The sequence below is a fragment of the Python bivittatus genome, unplaced genomic scaffold (genome assembly GCF_059951505.1).
Source record: "Python bivittatus isolate LINGU-HERP-01145 unplaced genomic scaffold, Pbiv_v1 ctg000220_np1212, whole genome shotgun sequence".
Classification (NCBI taxonomy): domain Eukaryota; kingdom Metazoa; phylum Chordata; class Lepidosauria; order Squamata; family Pythonidae; genus Python; species Python bivittatus.
In genome coordinates this window covers 15,972,840-15,992,659 of record NW_028277048.1, presented here as the reverse complement: position 1 = coordinate 15,992,659, position 19,820 = coordinate 15,972,840, and the positions used below count along the sequence as shown (strand labels likewise).

The 19,820-nt window shown below is 40.7% G+C and overlaps 1 protein-coding gene across 1 annotated transcript in view; it reads right to left on the bottom strand.

Moving 5' to 3' along the window:
• Nucleotides 1–16,291, bottom strand: part of KIF5A (kinesin family member 5A) — a 56,098-nt gene extending 39,807 nt beyond the window's left edge. Inside the window, exon 1 of the mRNA XM_088137969.1 lies at nucleotides 16,017–16,291. Coding sequence (XP_087994095.1) covers nucleotides 16,017–16,145 — 129 coding nt within the window. The 5' untranslated portion in view covers nucleotides 16,146–16,291. The remainder of the gene's footprint in view (nucleotides 1–16,016) is intronic.
• Between the last annotated feature and the right edge of the window lie 3,529 nt (nucleotides 16,292–19,820).

Below are 19,820 nucleotides of genomic sequence, written 5' to 3'. Positions count from 1 at the left end.
TGCCCCATTGCTTGTCTTCACAGCCCCTACTGGAAACTGTGAGCATCCTAGACCAAGCCAAATCCAAAAATGCTAGGGAATTCCTGGAAGCTTGGCGTTCAGACAAATCAGCCATCAATAGACACATAGAGATAAAACACATTTACACACCATTCAAAAGAGACAATAAGAAAGCTAAGAAGGAAACAGAAAGACCAGAAACCATCCTCTCCAGCAGCTGACACCCAGATAAGCAGGGATTAACACCAGACAAACAATCAAGGAGAAAACAATTCCCCAATCAAGGAGAACACCACACCCCCACCAACATTGTCAGGGCAAGCTACTGTATATAAACAGGGAGCAAACCCCACAGTCACTAGCACTGATGATGTTACCTAGTCAGGTATCTGCAAGCAAACAACCAAGCTCAGAGAGCACCAAGGACTCCATAGTTCAACCCTGAGCTGCATATATTCTCTTCTACCGGTATCACATATGGGTGTCTAATGCTTCAGAAATCATGCAAATGGGAGAAATCTGCATGTAGGCAAGCCTCCACGAAGGAACTGTTCTTCCTACATTAATGCCTACGACAGCATGTCCTGTCCCCCAGTGTCAGATACAAAACTCCAATAAACTGCACAGCTGGATGGAAAATAGCTCAACAAAGCAGCCAAAAAATGATATGGCTAATGATCATGGATGCTCACCCCAGACTAAACAAATACTAGCACACCACAGACAACATCAAGGAGCAACTGGAACAAACCATGACCCCAGAACACACAAAAATGCTGACAATCACCATCAAGACTCTGTTGTTCCCTAAGACAAGCTGAAGAAAGGAAAACAAAACTCAAAAACAAACTACTCAAGCTAAACCCCAGAATCAAAGAAGTACCTGAACCCGAATGGGTAGTCAACTTGTCCAGCTGCCTACTATCCACTGCAGAACACAATATCCTCCAGAAAGACCTCAACTATAAAATAGACGATGCTAATCAGTTAGAATTCTTTGCAGCCTTAGAAACACCATTTAAAACACAGGACTTGCCACAGAGACCCAAGAAAACATAAGGCAGACAATCACACCATAGGCCAGAAGAACACATAATCAGAACCAACTCAAAGCAGAGGACATAGCAGACATAGCACACCTCAAAAACTTACAGAAGGACGAAACCATCATCATCCTCCCAACAGACAAAGGCTGAACTATGGTTATCATGGAGAGATCACAATACATACAAAAAGCCAAAAAATTACAGTACTGGAGGACAAAGAAACCTACATCCCAGTAAACACCAACCCAATATAGAAAGTAGACCACCTGATCAAGAGAACCCTTAATGACCTAACCAAGAAAGGCCAAATCACAAAAGAACAGTGGCAGATGAAAAGCAGTGGACCCATCCTCCCACGCTTCTATGGATGCCCAAAAATACACAAGCCTGACATAATTCTTCATTCCAATTGTATCATTACCAGGAACCCCAACATACCACATAGTGAAAGAACTTACAAAAAAGCTTGGACATCTCACAGAGGCGAGCAAATATTCTATCAACTCCCCACTACAGCACTTCCGGAAAATCAAAGACCTAAAAATAGAGGATGAAATTATGGTTTCATTTGATGTCACAGCACTCTTTGCATCCATAGACCCAGAACTAGTGAAAACATCCATGGCAGCAGTACTACACGATACACCCGACCTAACCAAATACACTAAGATCGAAGTACATGGAATCATGAACCTCATCAACCTCTGCCTCATTGCCTACTTTCAGTCTGATGGAAAAATATACCAATAAATCAGAGGAACACCCATGGGATCACCACTCTCAGGAGTCATAGAAGAGACTGTAATGCACTGTCTAGAAACTATAGCTCTCCCACGCATACATGCCTTTTGAGGTATATGGATAGATTAAGACATTGAAAGCAAAACATTTAAATTTTATGCAACGATATTATATAATTTGATTGTAATAGAATTTTAAAAAATTGTCCATTTAAATATGGTTATATATATTAGGAACAATAAAAGAAAATCCACTCTACTTAAGGAAGAAAGAAGAGCATTTTTCCCCAAACAATTTGCCTTTAAATAGCATGGCTATTTTAGGTTCTTTGAGAATTATGATAATGCAGATATAATTTTTTCTGACCAAGCTTTTTGAAGGGAGGGGGATCCTCTTAAGTTCAAAATCATCTTCCTTTCAAATAAATATGGTTATTTATGAGAGGGGATAGAAAAATAAAGACGTCAATACTCAAGAACTCTAGGAAAGCATAAATAGCAGAAAATTAAAAATATTGCAACGCATGGACTCAAAGATAATAACTGCTTGGTTCTTCTGCAGTTGAACTGGAGTCCTGGTCTGTTTTAATTTACAACCACAATTTTCTTAGCTGGATCTGCTAAGGTTATAATCAATTTCCTCTGTATGTGCTTCTTCTCTCAGTGAAAGCAGCTGCAAAATCCCATAATCTGCTTTGGGAGAGTCAAGGCAACAGTTGCTGAGTGACTTAATCTGTGCTCAGCCATGTCAGGATACTGGATGTAGAAAAGGGGAACAACGTGGGGCATGTGGATGATTGTATTTGCCACATCAGGAAATCAAAGGAAAAACTGGGAGAGGATAATAAAGACACACAACTTAATGGAAAGGATATGAAATAGACAAGATTTTTCCCACTCATAAGCAATGGAAAAGCAATCAGAGATTCAGCAGCAACATCTTATTTTTAAAATGAAAAATATTAGGAATCATGGCCACCCGTACCATAGATGCATTTAAACTCAAGGGAGGCTATTTACTCTGCACATGCCAAGAAAAACTACCCTAACCCTGTAGTTACGAAATAGAGAAGGAGCTGATTCAAAATTAATTTCTATCTTGGTTTAAACCTTAAGTTTTAGTATTACCTTGCTGTTTCCCATTGATGTGCCTTGTTCATCTAATCACTGGTGTTAAGTACTTGTAGAAGCCAAAATGTTTTGCCAAAGCAAACTAAATTCTATATTCATAACATTTTGATGACGGAAAAGGAGTCGTTAGGTATATAACTCTTTTAAAATTAGATCATTCAGTTGGATATTCTGTTTCAAAAGTGACCGGCCAGCTGCTTCTGAGTGTGTAAACTTGGTCTTCATGTTTCCAAGTGGAAGATTTATACTGTAAATATTTCTTTGCTTCTTCTTTGCAATCTAATGCTATCTGGCACCCTAAAACACCGAATTTGCACATCTGACGGTTCCTCATCACTCCTTAAAACAACCTGACCTGGTGCAGATGTAGTTCCAGCATCAATTATGGTTGATGATTATTATATAGCTTTTGCAAACCACTTAGATTGCTTGATTGAAATGGCATAAAAAGGCTTGTAATAAATAAAGCCATAAAAATAAATTATACATTTTTTCCTCTCCTGATATTTATTCTTTACATGGCTGCTTGATGAAAAATTCTTGAAACCAGAATGCTTACAGCAATTTTATACAATGTCTATAAAAAAGGATATTGTCTCTACAGATTTTGGACCCTCCCCTCATCCTATTGTTTATCCCTAACACATTGGATTCAGTACTGTCGACACTTTCAGAACTGATCTATTTAGCTGTTATGGCTGATATGACTTTGTCTACCATTTTAAGAGCATTTAAGCTAACACACATTATCTCCATATAGTAAAGTCTATAAAATTATCTGTTGGATGAAGAAACAGTGTAGTATAAGTCAGTAAGCCTACTGACTTATACTACACTGTTTCTTCATCCAATAGATAATTTCTCATTAGCCAGCTCAAGTTGTACACTCTATCCTGAGTCTAATATGTGAGTAATGGCAGAATCTAATTTATTTGCTCTTAATGGATTCTATGATGCCAAAAGCAGAGCAAGAAACAATTACGAACACGACCCAGAAATCATATAATGTATGAAATTCTGGTACATGTGAGATCTATAGACACTCCTTGTGATACTGCACAAAATGTTGCTTACAATTTTTGAAAGACATTTTTCACAATGAGGGCTAGAAACTTGCTTTTTAAAAAGGTCAAGAAAGTCAGACACTGAGGAAATAAAGAGTACCAGCTGTCCAAATCCAAGGTTAAGCCTTGTACACTAGACAAGATTAAGTTACTGTTTAAGTAACTTTACTTTTTAATATATTATTGCCTCCCAGGTTCCATCCATTTGTATTCCCTGTTTTAAGGCTGATTCACCCAAACATTAATTTCTCTATGAAACACAAACACCTTGTGATGAAATGGTAAATTACTTACATTGTGTTGAAATAGTGCAAGAGTTACAGTTCCTTATTAGGAAAGTTGGGCAGAAACTAAGGCAACTTGGATAAAGTTTTGAGGACATTTGACTAAATAAAAAGAAGGAAACGAAAGGAAAAGGAGACAACTATAGTATATAAAAGAAAAGAAGAAAAAACAAGGAGGAGACATTTGTGGCTCTTGTGAAAAAATAATCATTCTCTAAACAAAAATGGAATTCTGTGCCACTAAACTGGCACAACCTACAGCTATATTATCTGTTCATACAATCTTCCTGTTAAATAAAGTTTTAACTCTTTATAAACAACTGATCCTCTGAGTAAATGAGGGACAGAATACAATACAATAACATTCCCCACACCTAAAATACCACACTGTCAGGAAAAGAGCTGATTCAAAGATAACATCAGCGTAAAAACGATATCATTTCAAGGTTGTGGCAGTGAAAATGCAAAGTATGATCATACTATGCCTCTGCTGACCCACCCCCCTCCAATTCTGTGACAGAGTCACCCCAGTACAGAGAAAAAAGCTTTTGCACCGATCAGGACCAATTGAAACAACTGGAGAAAGGGCATCTATGCTAAAGCAGAACTGGATTAGATGAAGGGCGCCCATTTCTAAGTCAGAAGCCACCACACTGAGTAGATGCACATAAATGCAGCTCTCTGCATTTCCTCGTCCATCCCCCCTCACCCTATCCGCGAGATTTTCTGCAGTATGTATAGTTCTCCTTCTAATGGTTGCCAGGCTACAAATATTCCTCCTCCCCCCCAAAACCCGTGGGGTGTGGCTACTTCTATTCTGCCTTAAAGCAATCCTCATATTTGACTGCAGGAACACCAAAGAAATACACTGCAGGAAAAGTGGCCACTTATTTCACATTCTGCGGCAGTAAAAACAGCAAGAGACAGCCAGGCCGTCGTATGAAGAGCATTCAGGGCAGGGGTGGAGAATCTGTGGCCTTTCAGTTGTTGCTGAACTCCAGCATCCCTCATCATTGGCCGTGATGGCTGGAATTATTGGGAGGTTTAGCTCAGCAATGCTTGGAGGTCCAACGGTTCCTTGTGAACAACTGTTCTGCGTTCAGTACAGTCATTTTGTGTATCAGTGTTTTAGTTAAGCTATTAATTACTGACCACAGTTTGAGTCTTTGCACTTTACTGTCAAATTTGCTGGAGGATATATGTCTTCCAGGCATCTTAAATGCCCAGTATTTATTTTCAGATATTTTCTGAGGTTGTTTAGTACAGACAGCTATTATATAAGTTGAAACAGTAAGCAACACTATCAAAAGATGGCAAAGTTAATTTAGGATGGCATACCATTTACATCATCAAATCACACATTTCTACATCAAGTTTATCACAACAATTTGCAGGTAAGAAGGAACTGAACTGTCAATCTTGGATATCTGAAGGGACTTCAGCAAGATTTCTCCTTCACTCCTTTCTAAGCTAGTATTTACTTGATGGTTCAGACAAACAGCAGATAACCTAAACTGTACACTATTTTTACATAAAACCTCTTTTATCCATGTGTACTTTCCCAAACGAAATGTACATCTATAAAATCAGACACCCAAGATGTGGAATTAGTATATGTGTATGGTAGTCCTTGGGGTTCGAAGAAGACATGCTGTTGTGCAGTTCATCTGTGGACACAGAGGTGGCTCTGCAGTCCCAGTCTGGAAGCGCAGAGTCTAGCACAATGGAGGCACTGGAAGTCCATTGTTGTAACTGTGGGTGTTATTCTGTGATGCTGCTCATGGTTTTCTATCAGTTTTTGGCAGTGCCTGTCTTCAAAGCCAGTGGAAACCTCATAGCACAGGGCTCACCAGTAGATTCTGTCAGCAGCTGCAGCTTCTAGTTCCCTTGGCTGGATGTCACAGTGGTGTAGGGTTTCTTTCACAGCGTCTTTGTAGCGCTTGCATGGTCGACCTTGAGGTCTCTTTCCAGAATCCAGTACACTATAGAGCAACTGGCGAGGCATACGGTGGTCATCCATTCTGATGACATGTTCCACCCACTGCATCTGGGCTCTGATAATCAGGGACTCAATGCTGATGGACTCCGCGCGATCCAAGACCTCCAGGTTGGAGACACGGTCTTGCCAACAAATGCCGAGGATGGAGCGGAGAGCGTGCATGTGAAATTTCTCCAGCTGTTTGATGTGCCTTCGGTACAGAGTCCAGGATTCACACCCATATAGAAGAGAAGGGATAACCACAGTTCTGTATACTTTCAACTTTGTGGGGATGTATGTGGATTGAGTACTCTAGTATGCAGCTGCCCCAGTGCCTGGCTGGTCTTGCTGATCCTGGAGTCAATTTCTTTGTCTAAAAACCCATCGCTTGAGCTGATGCTTCCCAAGTATTTGAAACTGTTTACATTTGTCAGCTGGGTATCATCAACAGTGATTTTGGGTTCTATGGGGTTGGTATTTGGCATGGGCTGGTGAAGTACTTCAGTCTTGTTCAGGTTGACAGTCAGGCTGAAGAGCATAGTAGTGTCTGAGAATTTGTTCAGCATTAACTGTAGATCACTGTCTTTGTGTACTAGGAGTCCACAGTCATCAGAAAAGAGGGTTTCTTGGATGACTGTCTGGAGGCACTTTGTCCATGTGTTCAAGTGGCGAAAGTCAAAGAGAGAGCTGTCTAATCGGTACCTGATGTATACTCCCTCCTTCAGACCCCAGACAGCATGTGACAACATGCAAGTGAAGAAGAGACTGAACAGGACCGCGGCTAGCACACCATCCTGTTTTACCCCACTGGAAATGGCAAATGCAGCTGATGTATCACTGTTGTAAAGAACCTGTCCTGTCATTCCATTGTGGAGTAGCTGAATCAACTTCATGAATTTCCTTGGGCATCCATAATGTCTCAGGATATTCCAGAGAGCCTCCCTGTTTACAATGTCAAATGCCTTTGTCAGGTCAATGAAGTCAGAGTAAAGAGGCTTGTTCTGCTCAGTGCAGTTCTCCTGGACTTGCCCCATGGCAGATATCATGTCTGCTGTACTCCATTCTGGCTGAAAGGCACACTGCACCTCTGGGAGGTTCCTTTCTGAGACAGTGACAAGTCTGTTCAGGAGAATGCAGGCAAAAATCTTGCCTGCAATAGACAGCAGTGAGATACTCCTGTATTTCCGCAGTCTTATTTGCTTCCCTTATTTTTGTAGAGAGCCACAATGAGGGAATCGCTGAAGTCGTCAGGCATCACCTCTGTGGACCAAATGTCTTCCAAGATATCTTGGAATACCTGTAAAGTGTTTGGGTCTAGTGCTTTGTAGATCTCAGCAGGAATGCCATCCTGTCCTGTTGCTTCATCTGAGTTCATCTACGAGATCGCTTTCTTGATCTCATCAGTACATCAGAGGCAGATCTAGGGCATCCAAGACTGGCAGCTGAGGAATCTGCTGCAAGACATCATGATCAACTGTGGACTGCCTACTGAGTAGGTTGGAAAAGTGTTCAGCCCAGCTGTGTTTCAGTCCTTCCTGGTCTTTGATCAGGCTCAACCCATCAGATGACAGCAGGGGGGACCATCCTGATTTAGAAGGACCATAAGCTGACTTTATGACACTGAAGAACTCTCTGATGGCATGCATGTCTGCATAGCGTTCCACCTGCTCAGCCTTTCCCTGCCACCACTTGTCCTGCATTTCTCACAGTTCCATCTGCACTTTGGACTTCAGGTGCTTAAACTTGTCTTTCTTTGAGACAGATGATGGATCATTCTGCCAATCTGCATAGGCCTTGTTCTTGGGCTGGAAGGCTGCTGAAATGGTCTCGTGGTTTTCATCAAACCAGTCTTGATGTGCCCGGGTTTTCAGTCCGAGTATAGTTGTTGCAGTCTGCATGATGATATCTTTAAACTGTGTCCACTTTTCAGAACAGGTTCCTACAAGGGGTAAATTGCCAGAGAATTTTCATTAAGTACATCTTGGAAATGCTGGATTTGGCCCAGGTCTTCCAGTCTGCTGATGTTGAATGACTTTATGACAGTCCTTGATTGCTTACTATGTAATGGGGTTATGTGCAGGTTGAGGACTGACTGGACCAGCCTATGATCTGTCCAGCACTCAGCACCTCGCATAGCTTAGGTGATGGTGATGTCTTTGAAGTCATGCTGATGTACTATGACATAATCAAGCAGGTACCAGTGTTTGGACCTGGGATGCATCCAGGTAGTTATGTACTTGTTTGCAAGTCTGAACATGTGTTAGTGATGCACAGGTTGTGCTTGGTACATTTACTCAGAAGCAGCAGGCTGTTCGTATTTAGTTTTCCCACCCCATGTCTCCCGAGGACTCTCTCCCAGTTGTCATCTGTCCCCATCCTAGCATTGAAGTCGCCCAGAATGACAAGTTTGTCACTGGCAGGGGTTGTTTGAATAATCTGGTCCAGGTCCTCGTACAAACTTTCCTTGTCTTCGTCTGGACTCATGAGAGTTGGTGCGTAGGCACTGACAATGGTGATATACCAGGACTTGCTGAGAGGAAAGCAGAACTTCATAAAACGTTCATTTATTCCAGTGGTTAGAGTAGAGATGTTCTTCAGCAGAGCAGTTTTGATCGCAAAACCCACTCCATGAGTCCTGTTGTCAGTCTGCGGTTTCCCTTTCCAAAGAACATATATCCACTCACTGCTTCTTGTAATGAACCCTCATCTGCCAGCCTGTCTCACTGAGTACAGTAATGTCAGTGCTAAAACGGCAAAGTTTAGCTGCTATGAGTGTTGCTTGTCTTTCAGGCCTTGACACCTTGTGTCTATCCAGCAAGGTGTGGACGTTCCAGGCTCCAAAAATTAGTTTCCTTTGATTTGTTTTTCTTGATACTCGACCGCTAAGGAGATGATCTGCCAGCTGCAGTTAGCTAGCCAGATGTTGTGGGGCAGGCAATGTTTAGGGTACCTTTTCTAACCCCTCCCTCATGCAAGGGTGGGCAGTGCTATCCTAGAAGGGCTGCCCAGTCGCCCTGGATGCTGCCGGATATCTTTGCTGCCCCAGGTACTGAGATGAAAGACACTGGTCCAAGGGCCACCCACAAGCAGGTTTGTGACTATAACTGTCAGTGGTCATCTCCACCTGTTGCTTTGCCACTCCCCCATCGCCGCAGGGCTCAATGAATTAGGTTTGGTCTGAGATGATTTGCAGATGAATTGTAGATGAAGATGAAAATGAATTGCACAACAGAAACTTGTGCATGATGAAGATTTAAGTGGAACAGCCATTGCACAGGGGTAGTCCCAGTCTCTCGGCATAACAGACCTTAATCCAGTGGCATAGAGACCTTAATCTGTTTCAGCTGGAGACCTCTCCTGCTGCAGTGGATGACCAGGATATCTAAGTGTCTTGTCGTGTTCTTAGTGCTCCACAACACCTGCTGGGCCTGCCTTCTTGACTGTTGAACCATTGATCGGTCTCTTCCACTCAATCTGCCAGGGCCAGACTTCAATATGTGCTAAATGTCTAAACAGCAACACAAGGCCAGGGAAGCAAGATTCACATGGACTTTCATAAATCTGGTTTAATTCCAGGGGGAAAAACGGTTAGAATACAGAATCTTGGAAAGTAAATCAGTAAAATTCCAACCTTCATTAAGTGAATTGTTTGAACTTCTTTCTCACAGATTATTTAATTGAATGGCTAATAGCTCTTTTACCAGGTTAAGATAGAAACATCAGTTTGTTCTTTGTCTGTATGTTTTGAAATACTTCTTTTTCTTCCTCAGTCACCAATAGTTCTATTATCTACATAGAGTCTTAATTTACAACATTTCTCTCACTTTTTAGAGGTCTGCCTGTCTAAGAATCTCATAAAGAATGAATGCCTGTAACATTCCTCATGTTATGATCCTTCCTAGCTCGGCATTCCACAAACACATTGTCAGGGAAAGGAATACAAGTTTTCCCCAGAATCCTGTTTCCTTAGTCTGGACCCAAATGTTCTTTCCTAAATATGTTCTGTATTTGGTTTATTTATATTAAACTGTGCAAGTGGTACTTCCTCTGTCGCCTTTCCACTTCTGACTCAATAACAAAGCTACCTCTCTTCCTCACTACAGTCTATGTACAACCTAGAGAACAGGTCTGTCTTATGCAAGTTTCAAAAGTAGTAGCTAGGTGATATTCCTATACACACTTTTATAGGAAAAGAATCAAGGAATTTAATAAGATTAATATCAGGAGTGTACATTCAGCTGCACTGTTAGTTTCACTCAGAAATAAAAATGTTATATTGTAGAGGACAATGTCACTAGTAAAATTCATCTCAGTTCCCTTTCGGTAAGATGGGAATATTCATCTATTTCGAAGATTCCTTTGAAAATGAGCAAAATAAGCATCCTATGATAATAGGTAGGCTGTCCCTTAATAAAGGTATTTCATAATGCAGCTTAAGAACAACTTTCTGTACTTGTTAGCCATAAGCAACAAGAAATTCCATACAGAATGGAGTGAATAGGCTGGCTTTTTCCTTGGCCAACATGGAAACCTAACAGGCTGGTTCAGAGGGGACAAAGTAAATAGAATACGGTAGAACACCGTACACAAGCCATCCTGGTTTAAGAATTGGAAGGTCCATTGCTGGTAAGCACCTGTACAGCAGGTTTTGCAGGGACATGATCTTCTGGTCATAGTCTTTTATACTATGCTGAAGTGCATTTGGGTTCCATTTAAAATCCAATAATTACTGTTAAGTATGTATTTCAATATACAGATTGGAATATGCAAATTTTAGGCAAATCTGTCTTCTCTTTTATTTTCACAGTGAAGTGATTTCTCTTTTCTTTTCTTTTCTTTTCTTTTCTTTTCTTTTCTTTTCTGTTCTGTTCTGTTCTGTTCTTTCTCCCTGCACAAATGGCCATCAAAGTTAGATCTCACTTGGTTTTCACAAGGTAGATTTTTATATTTGCTAAGCGTGTGTTTCCATGCCAGAAACCTCTTAGCAGGTGAGTAAATCATCGTGAAGGCTATAATGATGATGATTTAGAAAATATATTACCTGCTTAGCGTCATCACAAAACAATCAACTCCGACGCATAACAGCTCATTGGGGATGCAAGCCATTGCCAGCAGAGCGCAAAGCCACCCTGCTTACTCTGGGGATAATCTCAATCAGAGCAGATTCAAAATGGTCCCTCTAACACTTCTTGAGTACTGTGGAAGTCGGGAGTCACAGTATGCCAGGCAGCTGGCAGGAAGCTGTACCCCCAAGAGGCAGGCAAAGGTTGGGAGCAACAGGCCAGCAGGCACACTGCTTCCGACAGAGGTGCAGAGATGGAAAAAACTTGAATTCTCTGTGGGAACTGCTTGCAACACCCCATATTGTAATGAGTTGTTGCTGTTTTGCTATGAGAGGGTTGAGGGAGCAGATAGTAAAAGCAGCATTTTCGCCATGTGAGGTAGCTTTCATCCATAATGCAGAGATGCAGAATGTAATGAAATCAATAAAATCATATACAGTACTATTGTAGCAGGTTATCAATCTGCAACTTTTATACTACCAATATTAAAAAATTCAGATTTTCCCTTTTGGAAATATATAATTATATTATATATAATATTTAGTTATGCTTTACATATAATTATATAATATACATACATACATATATATATATTTATATATATTATATATATAATATTTAGTTATGCTTTATAACTAAATATTATATATAACCAAACAGTCATATTACTTGGCTTTTTTAAAAAGCAATTTGTAGTTACTTGTATTGGATTTAAATAGTACCTTTTTATTCACTTCTCCAGCCTCGCTGCTTCCTAGTTCTGTAAATTTCAAGCGTAAGAAATCTCCGCAATAGCCATTTTGACTGGGGAATTCTGGGAGTTGAAGTCCACTTATCAGGAGGGTGTCCAAGTTGGGAGGAAAAGTGAATCAAAAGGTTGCTCTATATCTTCATTGCCACAAATGAGAAGGTAAATCTAATAAAAATTAATATTATGATATTCATTGGAAACGAATCAATTTAAGTAAATTTGCTTTTTTTGCATTCTGAAGTTTATATGAGTGAGGAGGGCGATTTTTAGAAAAATGACTTTACCATGGTGGCATCTTGCTTGTAGAATGATTTCTCCAGGGAGATTTGCACCTTGCCTTTCCTTTGCCTTTTGTTTTTGTATCAGTGGTATTTTTATCTTTCAAATAACTTCAGTCTAAAAGTTATTTATGTCTCCTAGGCCCATTTATGCTATTTTTCTTCCCTATTGCTAGTTTTACACCGTATTCTGCTGCTGTTTTCATTCTGCTTTGAATACTTTACAGTTTTAGGGTTTTCTAAAACTACAACAGAACTTTCTATTTCTGTGTGGTATAGTATAGAACTATAGTGAATAAATAAACCAAGTAAACAAAAATTAAACATTAAATAAAAAATTAGACAGGAGAGATGTTCTACCAATGCCTATGTTGTTTCTTACCAGCTTCCATAAAATTCCTTCTCAGTGCTGGTACAATGGGAGGTCCATTCTCTGGGTTGCACCATGCAACCCTTTTCATTCCCATTTACAACTATAGAATCTTTATTCTAGAGAGGTCCACAAACCTGAATAGTTTCCAAGACTAAAGGATTCCAAACGTAGCTAACTCATATTGCATGTTGCACGACCAATTTAGCTGTGACAGGCCTCCCAGAAATAGAGTTTCTTGCCAAGGCCAATAGCAGACCCATCTTTCATTTTAGCTCCTCCTGAGGATTGTCCAGAACAGCCTCCCTTCAGAAAAGAGTCTCCAATTATTTTGAATATCAACCCAGCCAGGTCTTCCATTATTCATGCTGGTGAAGATGATAGGTTTAGAATCCACCTTAACTGGATATTACAGGATAGGTAAACTGATGTACATGTTATAGCCAGTCCTTTATAACAGAGACAAGAAATTTTTCAGGGACTTAAGGCTACCCTTCATTTTTCCCTTTTTCTGCTGGGCCCAAGTGATGGAATGGGTTTGATGGTGAAGTGATGTTGCAAAAGGGGGTGTGGTAAGACTTCTTCAGGTTAGTTATCTTTAGGACTTTTTCTAAAAAATCTAGGTTGTGTTAGTACATAGCAAAGTATTATGCACAGGATTTCTTGTATATCTACTAAATAATGGTGAGAAATACTGTCACCATTTTGTGGTGAGTAGTTGCTTATACTTAGCAGCACAATTTCTGAGAATTGTCAGGGTTTCAGAAAAGGTGTTCATGAATTGTATACAGCTCACTCCTATTTTATAAGCAGAGATATTAATAGCAAATTTAAAAAGTTACATAGTCATGATGGCTCATCAGAACATATCCAAAAGCAACAGTGTTTTAACCATTTTTACCAGACTAGAGAATCACCAAAAAAACAACAACAACAACAACCCTAGAAAACTTTTCCCAGAATATTCAGGGTGAAAAAAGCCACAGTTAATTAGACTGTTTTCCTTGATGTGTAACAAAACCAATTACTAACATAAGCTCTTTTCAGCTTGGAAATTGGTTCAGCATCAATGGAACCCCCCCCCCAGCAAACTAAATAATAAATACATATATAATCACTATTGCTCATAAGAATAACATTATTTCCAGTTATCCTTCCCCGTTCAGCCACGACAAGAAGCAGGTGCTGAGGATGAAAAGTCAAGTTGCACCTATATCGGATTGCAAAACCAGTGGCTTTATCTGTTGCCACAGCCAAAGGAGACCCCCCCCCAATAAAAAACCCTAGATGCCTTGTGTAATCTCAGCTAGAAAGAGCAGTAAAGGGCAGAGGATCAAGATGATGAGGGCATAAAAGCAAGGATGCAACTTAGAGATGGATCCAGGATGGCCTAGAGCTGAACACAAAGGAAGGGAGTGGTCCCTAGAAAGGAAGGCTCCTAGTCACGGCTCTGAGTGATGACCAAGCAGCTGAGCCCAGGCATCCTGCTGCCTGCTTTCTCTGCAGTGAAATTCATGCCTTACTGGGGTTTTCTTCCAAAGGAAGAAGAACCAGGGTTGTCTTTCAGGAAAGGCAAAAATCTACCCAACTTCAGGTGCCTAAATGAATCCATCCTTTAATAGACCAGTCTTAACTGATCTGGTGATGTTTGGGGTAGAGCTTAAGCAATTCCAAATAGTTTGATCCTAGTTTAAATGAACAGACAGCTGTAGTCCAGGCTTTACAAAGAGAAAGAAAGAAAGAAATCACACCAATTGCAAACACAGGCCCATCGTGTTAAGGAGCTCCACTGAAAATCTCTGCTGAACCCACCAGCTGGAATGACTTTGCAGTGCAGCAGGACCAGATCAAAAGGCTTTTTTTACATGCTAGCCTTTTCCAAGCCAAGACAAGGGAAAAACAACTTGGCATCCAAGTGGAAAATAAATTTGAGATCACAGGTCTTAATTTGCCAGTACAATAGGAAAGGAGTCAGGCCAAGCAGATTGATAACTTTCTCTGCTGCAAGGGGATAGGGAGACATCCTGGAACCAAAAAGAGATGTGCGGTACAGTAGTCTATTTGGGAGTTTGAATTCTCCTATATATCACAAGTAGCTGGGTCACCTTGGGTGGGACCAGCCTAACCTTAAATTAATACCCGTCAGTTGTATATAATTGCATAACTGCTCAGTGGATGAGACCCTACTTATATTTTGAGGACTGTTGAGGTGGATTATTCACCTGCTGGCCCTCTGCAAAGCAACAACTAGCCACTTCTTGAACATCTACGGCATTTTTTAGTCCCCCAATTGTAACTAGCCACTGATAAAATAATAGCTTGTGGCCTTGGCCCATTATGAGAGGAGAGAGAAGCGTAATTGTTCAGCATGGTAGCAGCGTATCTGTTTCCACTCCAAGCAAAATCAATTCTGACCCCTCCCCTTAGAGGGTGTTTTTAACATCCAAAATATCCAAACAATCTGAAGGACAAAAACCCAGAATTATAACAAAAAGTGGCAAACACAGAGACCCCCAAGGACAAGCTTCGGGGTGTTGTCAGACTTGTGTAAACAACCTGCAGACTATTTAGCAAGCCACCTGCATAAGGTTAACTCGTATTCTTATACTTATGAATGAAACTGAACATGGAGCATTGTGGGGGTGGGTAGGATGCAGTGGGCATTGCCAGAAAATCACAACCGCTGATGTTGGAAAATCAAATTAGATATCAACTTTACATCTTTGAGTGAATACTCTGTAGGTGGGGATGTGGGGGAGAAGAGGCAGCATAATTTCAATTTGAGCTGGCAGAATAATTTTAAGGTTTGGAAAGAGAAGAAAATACATGACTTGCAAAGAGACTTTGGGGGAGAGAAACCAACATTGCATTTACGATGATTTTTTTGTTTTGTTTTCCACCCAATTCTAAGAGGTTCCTTTATTTTTCCCAAGGAGCCAAACCAATAGCTAAGCTAGCCACACCCAGTGGCTTCAAGCCTAAGGATGCAAACACACATACAAAACTCAAAGCATCTTCCTACCATTATCAATTTTCCCCAGACAGATGGAGATGCGTTCTTGTTTATGCTGATGGGCTTTTATGCTAGCAGGAAGAGTAAAAGATTCCACCTGGATGGTTCCTTAGGACACAAAAGAGCTGAATTTAAGCATAAAAAGAACCCGCTGGTTTTAAGAGGACTGGCTCTTTCCCAAGGGCAGTCTGCCTTCCAGAACAGGCCTGGCTAAGAGGATCAAGTGGTGAAAGCCTTTCGTTTCAGAAGCATCCCGAAACAAATCTGCACGTTTCTCTCACCTCCAGTATTTGCTTACCCCAATGATGACGGTGTCGTCGCCCTGGAAAACTGGGATGAATTTATCTCCCCGTAGGATCTCCGACTGGTTCAAGGGCCGGAACCTACAGAGCACCTTGATGCTGCATTCATTGACTTCGGTAGTCATGCTGGCTGGGCAATGGGGCTCTGTCCTAGTGTGCAGCTTTTGTAGCTAGAAGTGAAGAGGAGCAGGAGATGCAATTCCCAAGGAAAGATGAGAGACAGAGGAAGGCAAAAGCAGGTTGCACTCAGGCACTCTCCAAGGGAGGACCAAAAAAGGGGGAGCCTTTCCTAGATTGTCACCCCACAGCAGCAGAGCAGTTGGCTCTCTCAGCTGGGCTGGTAAGTCTTCCACGCCTGTGGTACCCTGGGATGCTGCTTGCAGTGCCTGTATTCCCCCCCCCTCCTGCTGCAGGAATCGGCAGCATCAGCATCAGGCAAAGGGATGGGCTGTAGCTCAGGGTTCATACTTTTAAGGTGGAGCGACTCCAGTGCCTTAAGGTGGATATGAAAATTATTTAGAGGACTGTTCCTTCCAGCTAGTCTCTTCACTTGATGTTCCAGCTGATACCAGTTACTTTATTCCTTTTATTCTTCCCAGACATAGAAGAGTGCAGGGATCCTATAGACAATAGATGTATAGAAGAAGAAATGTTGAAAAGTGGAGTTTGTTGTGCAAAGTTTAGAAAAGTTATTTTTCCTCTTTGTATGCAGCTAGTAAAAGTTCAAGAGACTCTTCCTCCTTTGTTTCATTATTGCTCAGGAATATTCAGAAAGAAAAAAAAATCACAACCAAATGGGACTTGAGTGGGATGGAACTTATTCAAGGTCATCACTGAAAAATTCACCAATGCCTATCATTTATAGAAGATTGGGAATAGCAAATTGCTACTTTCCCTCCATTAATTTGGTTAATTCAGCCAGGTTTTAAGAGAGCTTGTTTAAACAATGGGAATAAGAATTGAGCAAGACTTTTATAAATTGAGAAAAATTGTGGTTTTTGTTGGTAAGGACAAATAGGTAAATATATTTGTCTGTAACTGGGCAACGCCTGTGGACTGACTTGCTACAAGGTGCTCCTAACTCATGTAGGAATGGGGCTTAATGAGGTAGGTATCCTTAGTGTATTCAACCAATAATAGGATCAATTAATCCATGAAGTCCACACAGTAGGCAATTTAATGCTTGCATATGTTTACATGACTAAGCAATGGGTGACAGTATACAATGGTACTCAGTGACTTCTCTGAGAAATGGTAATCTTGAAGCAAGGGGCAAATCATCCCTCAAAACAGTCATACAACTTGGTTTCGATTCTCATCTTATGATGACAAGAGTTCATAGAGACAGAATTGGAGTTGCTTGACACAAAAGTGAATGGTAAGTATATCCTGTGTGGTGACTGTAAATAGCTTTTCTTCCAGTGGCTAGTCATAGACCGTGATGCTATATTGTGGGATAGGGTTACATAATAGAATAAAGTCTTCAAGACCATGTCTGTTCAACCCAGCACTTGTGTCGGTTCTCCCTTCATTAACTGAGATGAAAGTTGACAAATCTTCTCCAAATGAATTATTGAACCTGGTCTATGCTTTCCTTTCCTTTTTTTCTTTTAAAGACTACAGCTTATTAATCTGGGGGTGACTATTCTATTCCTAGTTATTTAAAATGATCCTTTTGACTGGTTTTTCAAAAGACTTTTTAACATGCTGTCAAAAAGTGCTCGTACTTTAACAGGCTTGATACAGGTTCTGAAATGTTTGGGGCTGGTAGATGTGCTTGGAATTGAAACCATGTTCTGGGGTACTCTCACAAAATAACTGCCACAGTGGGTAAGTAAGTCATAAAACACTCAGTCACTAGAAATCAAATGGACAATATTGCTGCCAACCATCACTTCCTCTTGGAATGCTGTCCACGCCTTCCTCTTATTTCTGTATTTTTCAAACTTTTTCAAATGTAGCATGCTGCTACCGCTCCCTATCATTTTTATTTTCTAAGAATGTGTCTGGTGTACATGAAGGGCCCAGAACATTCTCATAAGTAAAGTCAGTACTTTGCTTTGCAGCCTGCTAATTTCCCTTAAAAAAAATGAATCTTTAAATAAAGGGAGAGCAAGGAACTTGTGGATGGCAAGGTAGATATCTGGAGGCACCATTTTGGGAACCCAGTGTATAATGCTCAGTGCTCAGGTGCTCTTTAAAAGTCCTGGCATTAGAAGTAAAATGTAGGATTGTTCTGTTTAAGAATAAGCCAAATAGGATTAACATATATTTCAACATGGGCACAATGGTCTCAAGCAGAGTGGGACCTATCATGGGGTAAATTAATAGATCATCTACCACTTTCAGAACCCTGCTAGCTTATGTGGAGACAGGGAAGAAGATTCTAGTTGCCAGCATTATTTTTTTAATGTCCTTTCCTTTTGAACATAACCTTTGATGGCAACACCTTGTGACTTTGGCTGATAGAAAGCTAAGCAGGGTCAGACCTGATTGGTACTTGGATGGGAGACTCTTAGGAAATCCCAACTTTGTAGCTAGGATGGGAAGTTGAAAAACATCACAGAAGGCAATGACAAATCACTTCCAATTGTTGCCAAGACAACTACATGGATATGCACATTAAGTCATCAGGAACAGCTTATCTCAAAGAAGACTTATTTTTTATGAGAAAACACCTGCACTAACCTGAGGTTGGAATAGGAATGGGACCCAGTCCTAGAATCTAACAGTGAACCAGGGATATTGATCCAGTGGCTTCTAGGTTGCTTCTGTTCAACCCTGAAACATCTTATTTCCTTGACAAGGACACTGGTGATCCTGGTGATCCATCCTTGCATAATTTTCTAGCATATAACTGAACCATCCAGGTAAAGGCTCCCCTCTTGCTGATGAAACACCTTTTCAGGGCTCTCTGTCCACTTCTAACTTCCAAACGGCATCATGACTGAGCTGTATTTTGTACTCCCTTTAAACTGTGTAAGAAAATCTATGAAAACGATTTATGCTCATATATACGTATGCATGTGCCTGCAACATTAAAAATGGATATAATTTTAAATAAGAAAGTCATGTGAATCAGCTTTTAGTTACGTCAAGAGATACAACATTGTTCAAACTGAAGCACAATTTTGAAGTGCACAGAATTTCTCATGGGTGTTAGATATGTAATAAATGCAATAAGTTATAAATCCGGTCCTCTACTAGTGCTGGAGGAATATGGTTGAAACTGGCTATATAACCAGAGATATTTCCTCCCTCCCTCCCTGTTCTCTAAGCCTCTAAGTAATGTCCCAGCCAGGAAGATATGCATACAGTAAAACCTTTTAATCATCACCACTGCTTACTTTTCCAAGAAACAGAGAGCCATTTGGGCAGATATTGCAAAAACTGCAGAAATCAGATGGAGTCTGACACATGAAGATGTAGTGATGCCAGAAATGCAGCAGCTTTTTGCAGCAGACAAGAGCAGAGCAGCTCCAATAATTGGCAAACAAGGTTCCTTTTCTTCCAGATGGATTGAACTAAATGAAGCTTTAAAAACGAACGGCTGAGAAAAAAGAGGTGAAGTCTGTGGGCTGCTTGCAAGTCCTTGAGACATTGGGTTGGATGCTGCTGAGAACACTGAATGCCTAATTAAATGGCCCTTATTGCGATTCAATCTGGCACAACAATTATTATGGTATATACATTACTTTATGTTAGGTTTCACGTTGTAGCCATCTGCTCCAGCATTAAGCAGAGGAATACAGGGCACTGTAATAATCAGTTTGGTGATAGACAAGGACTGAGGAGGCCAT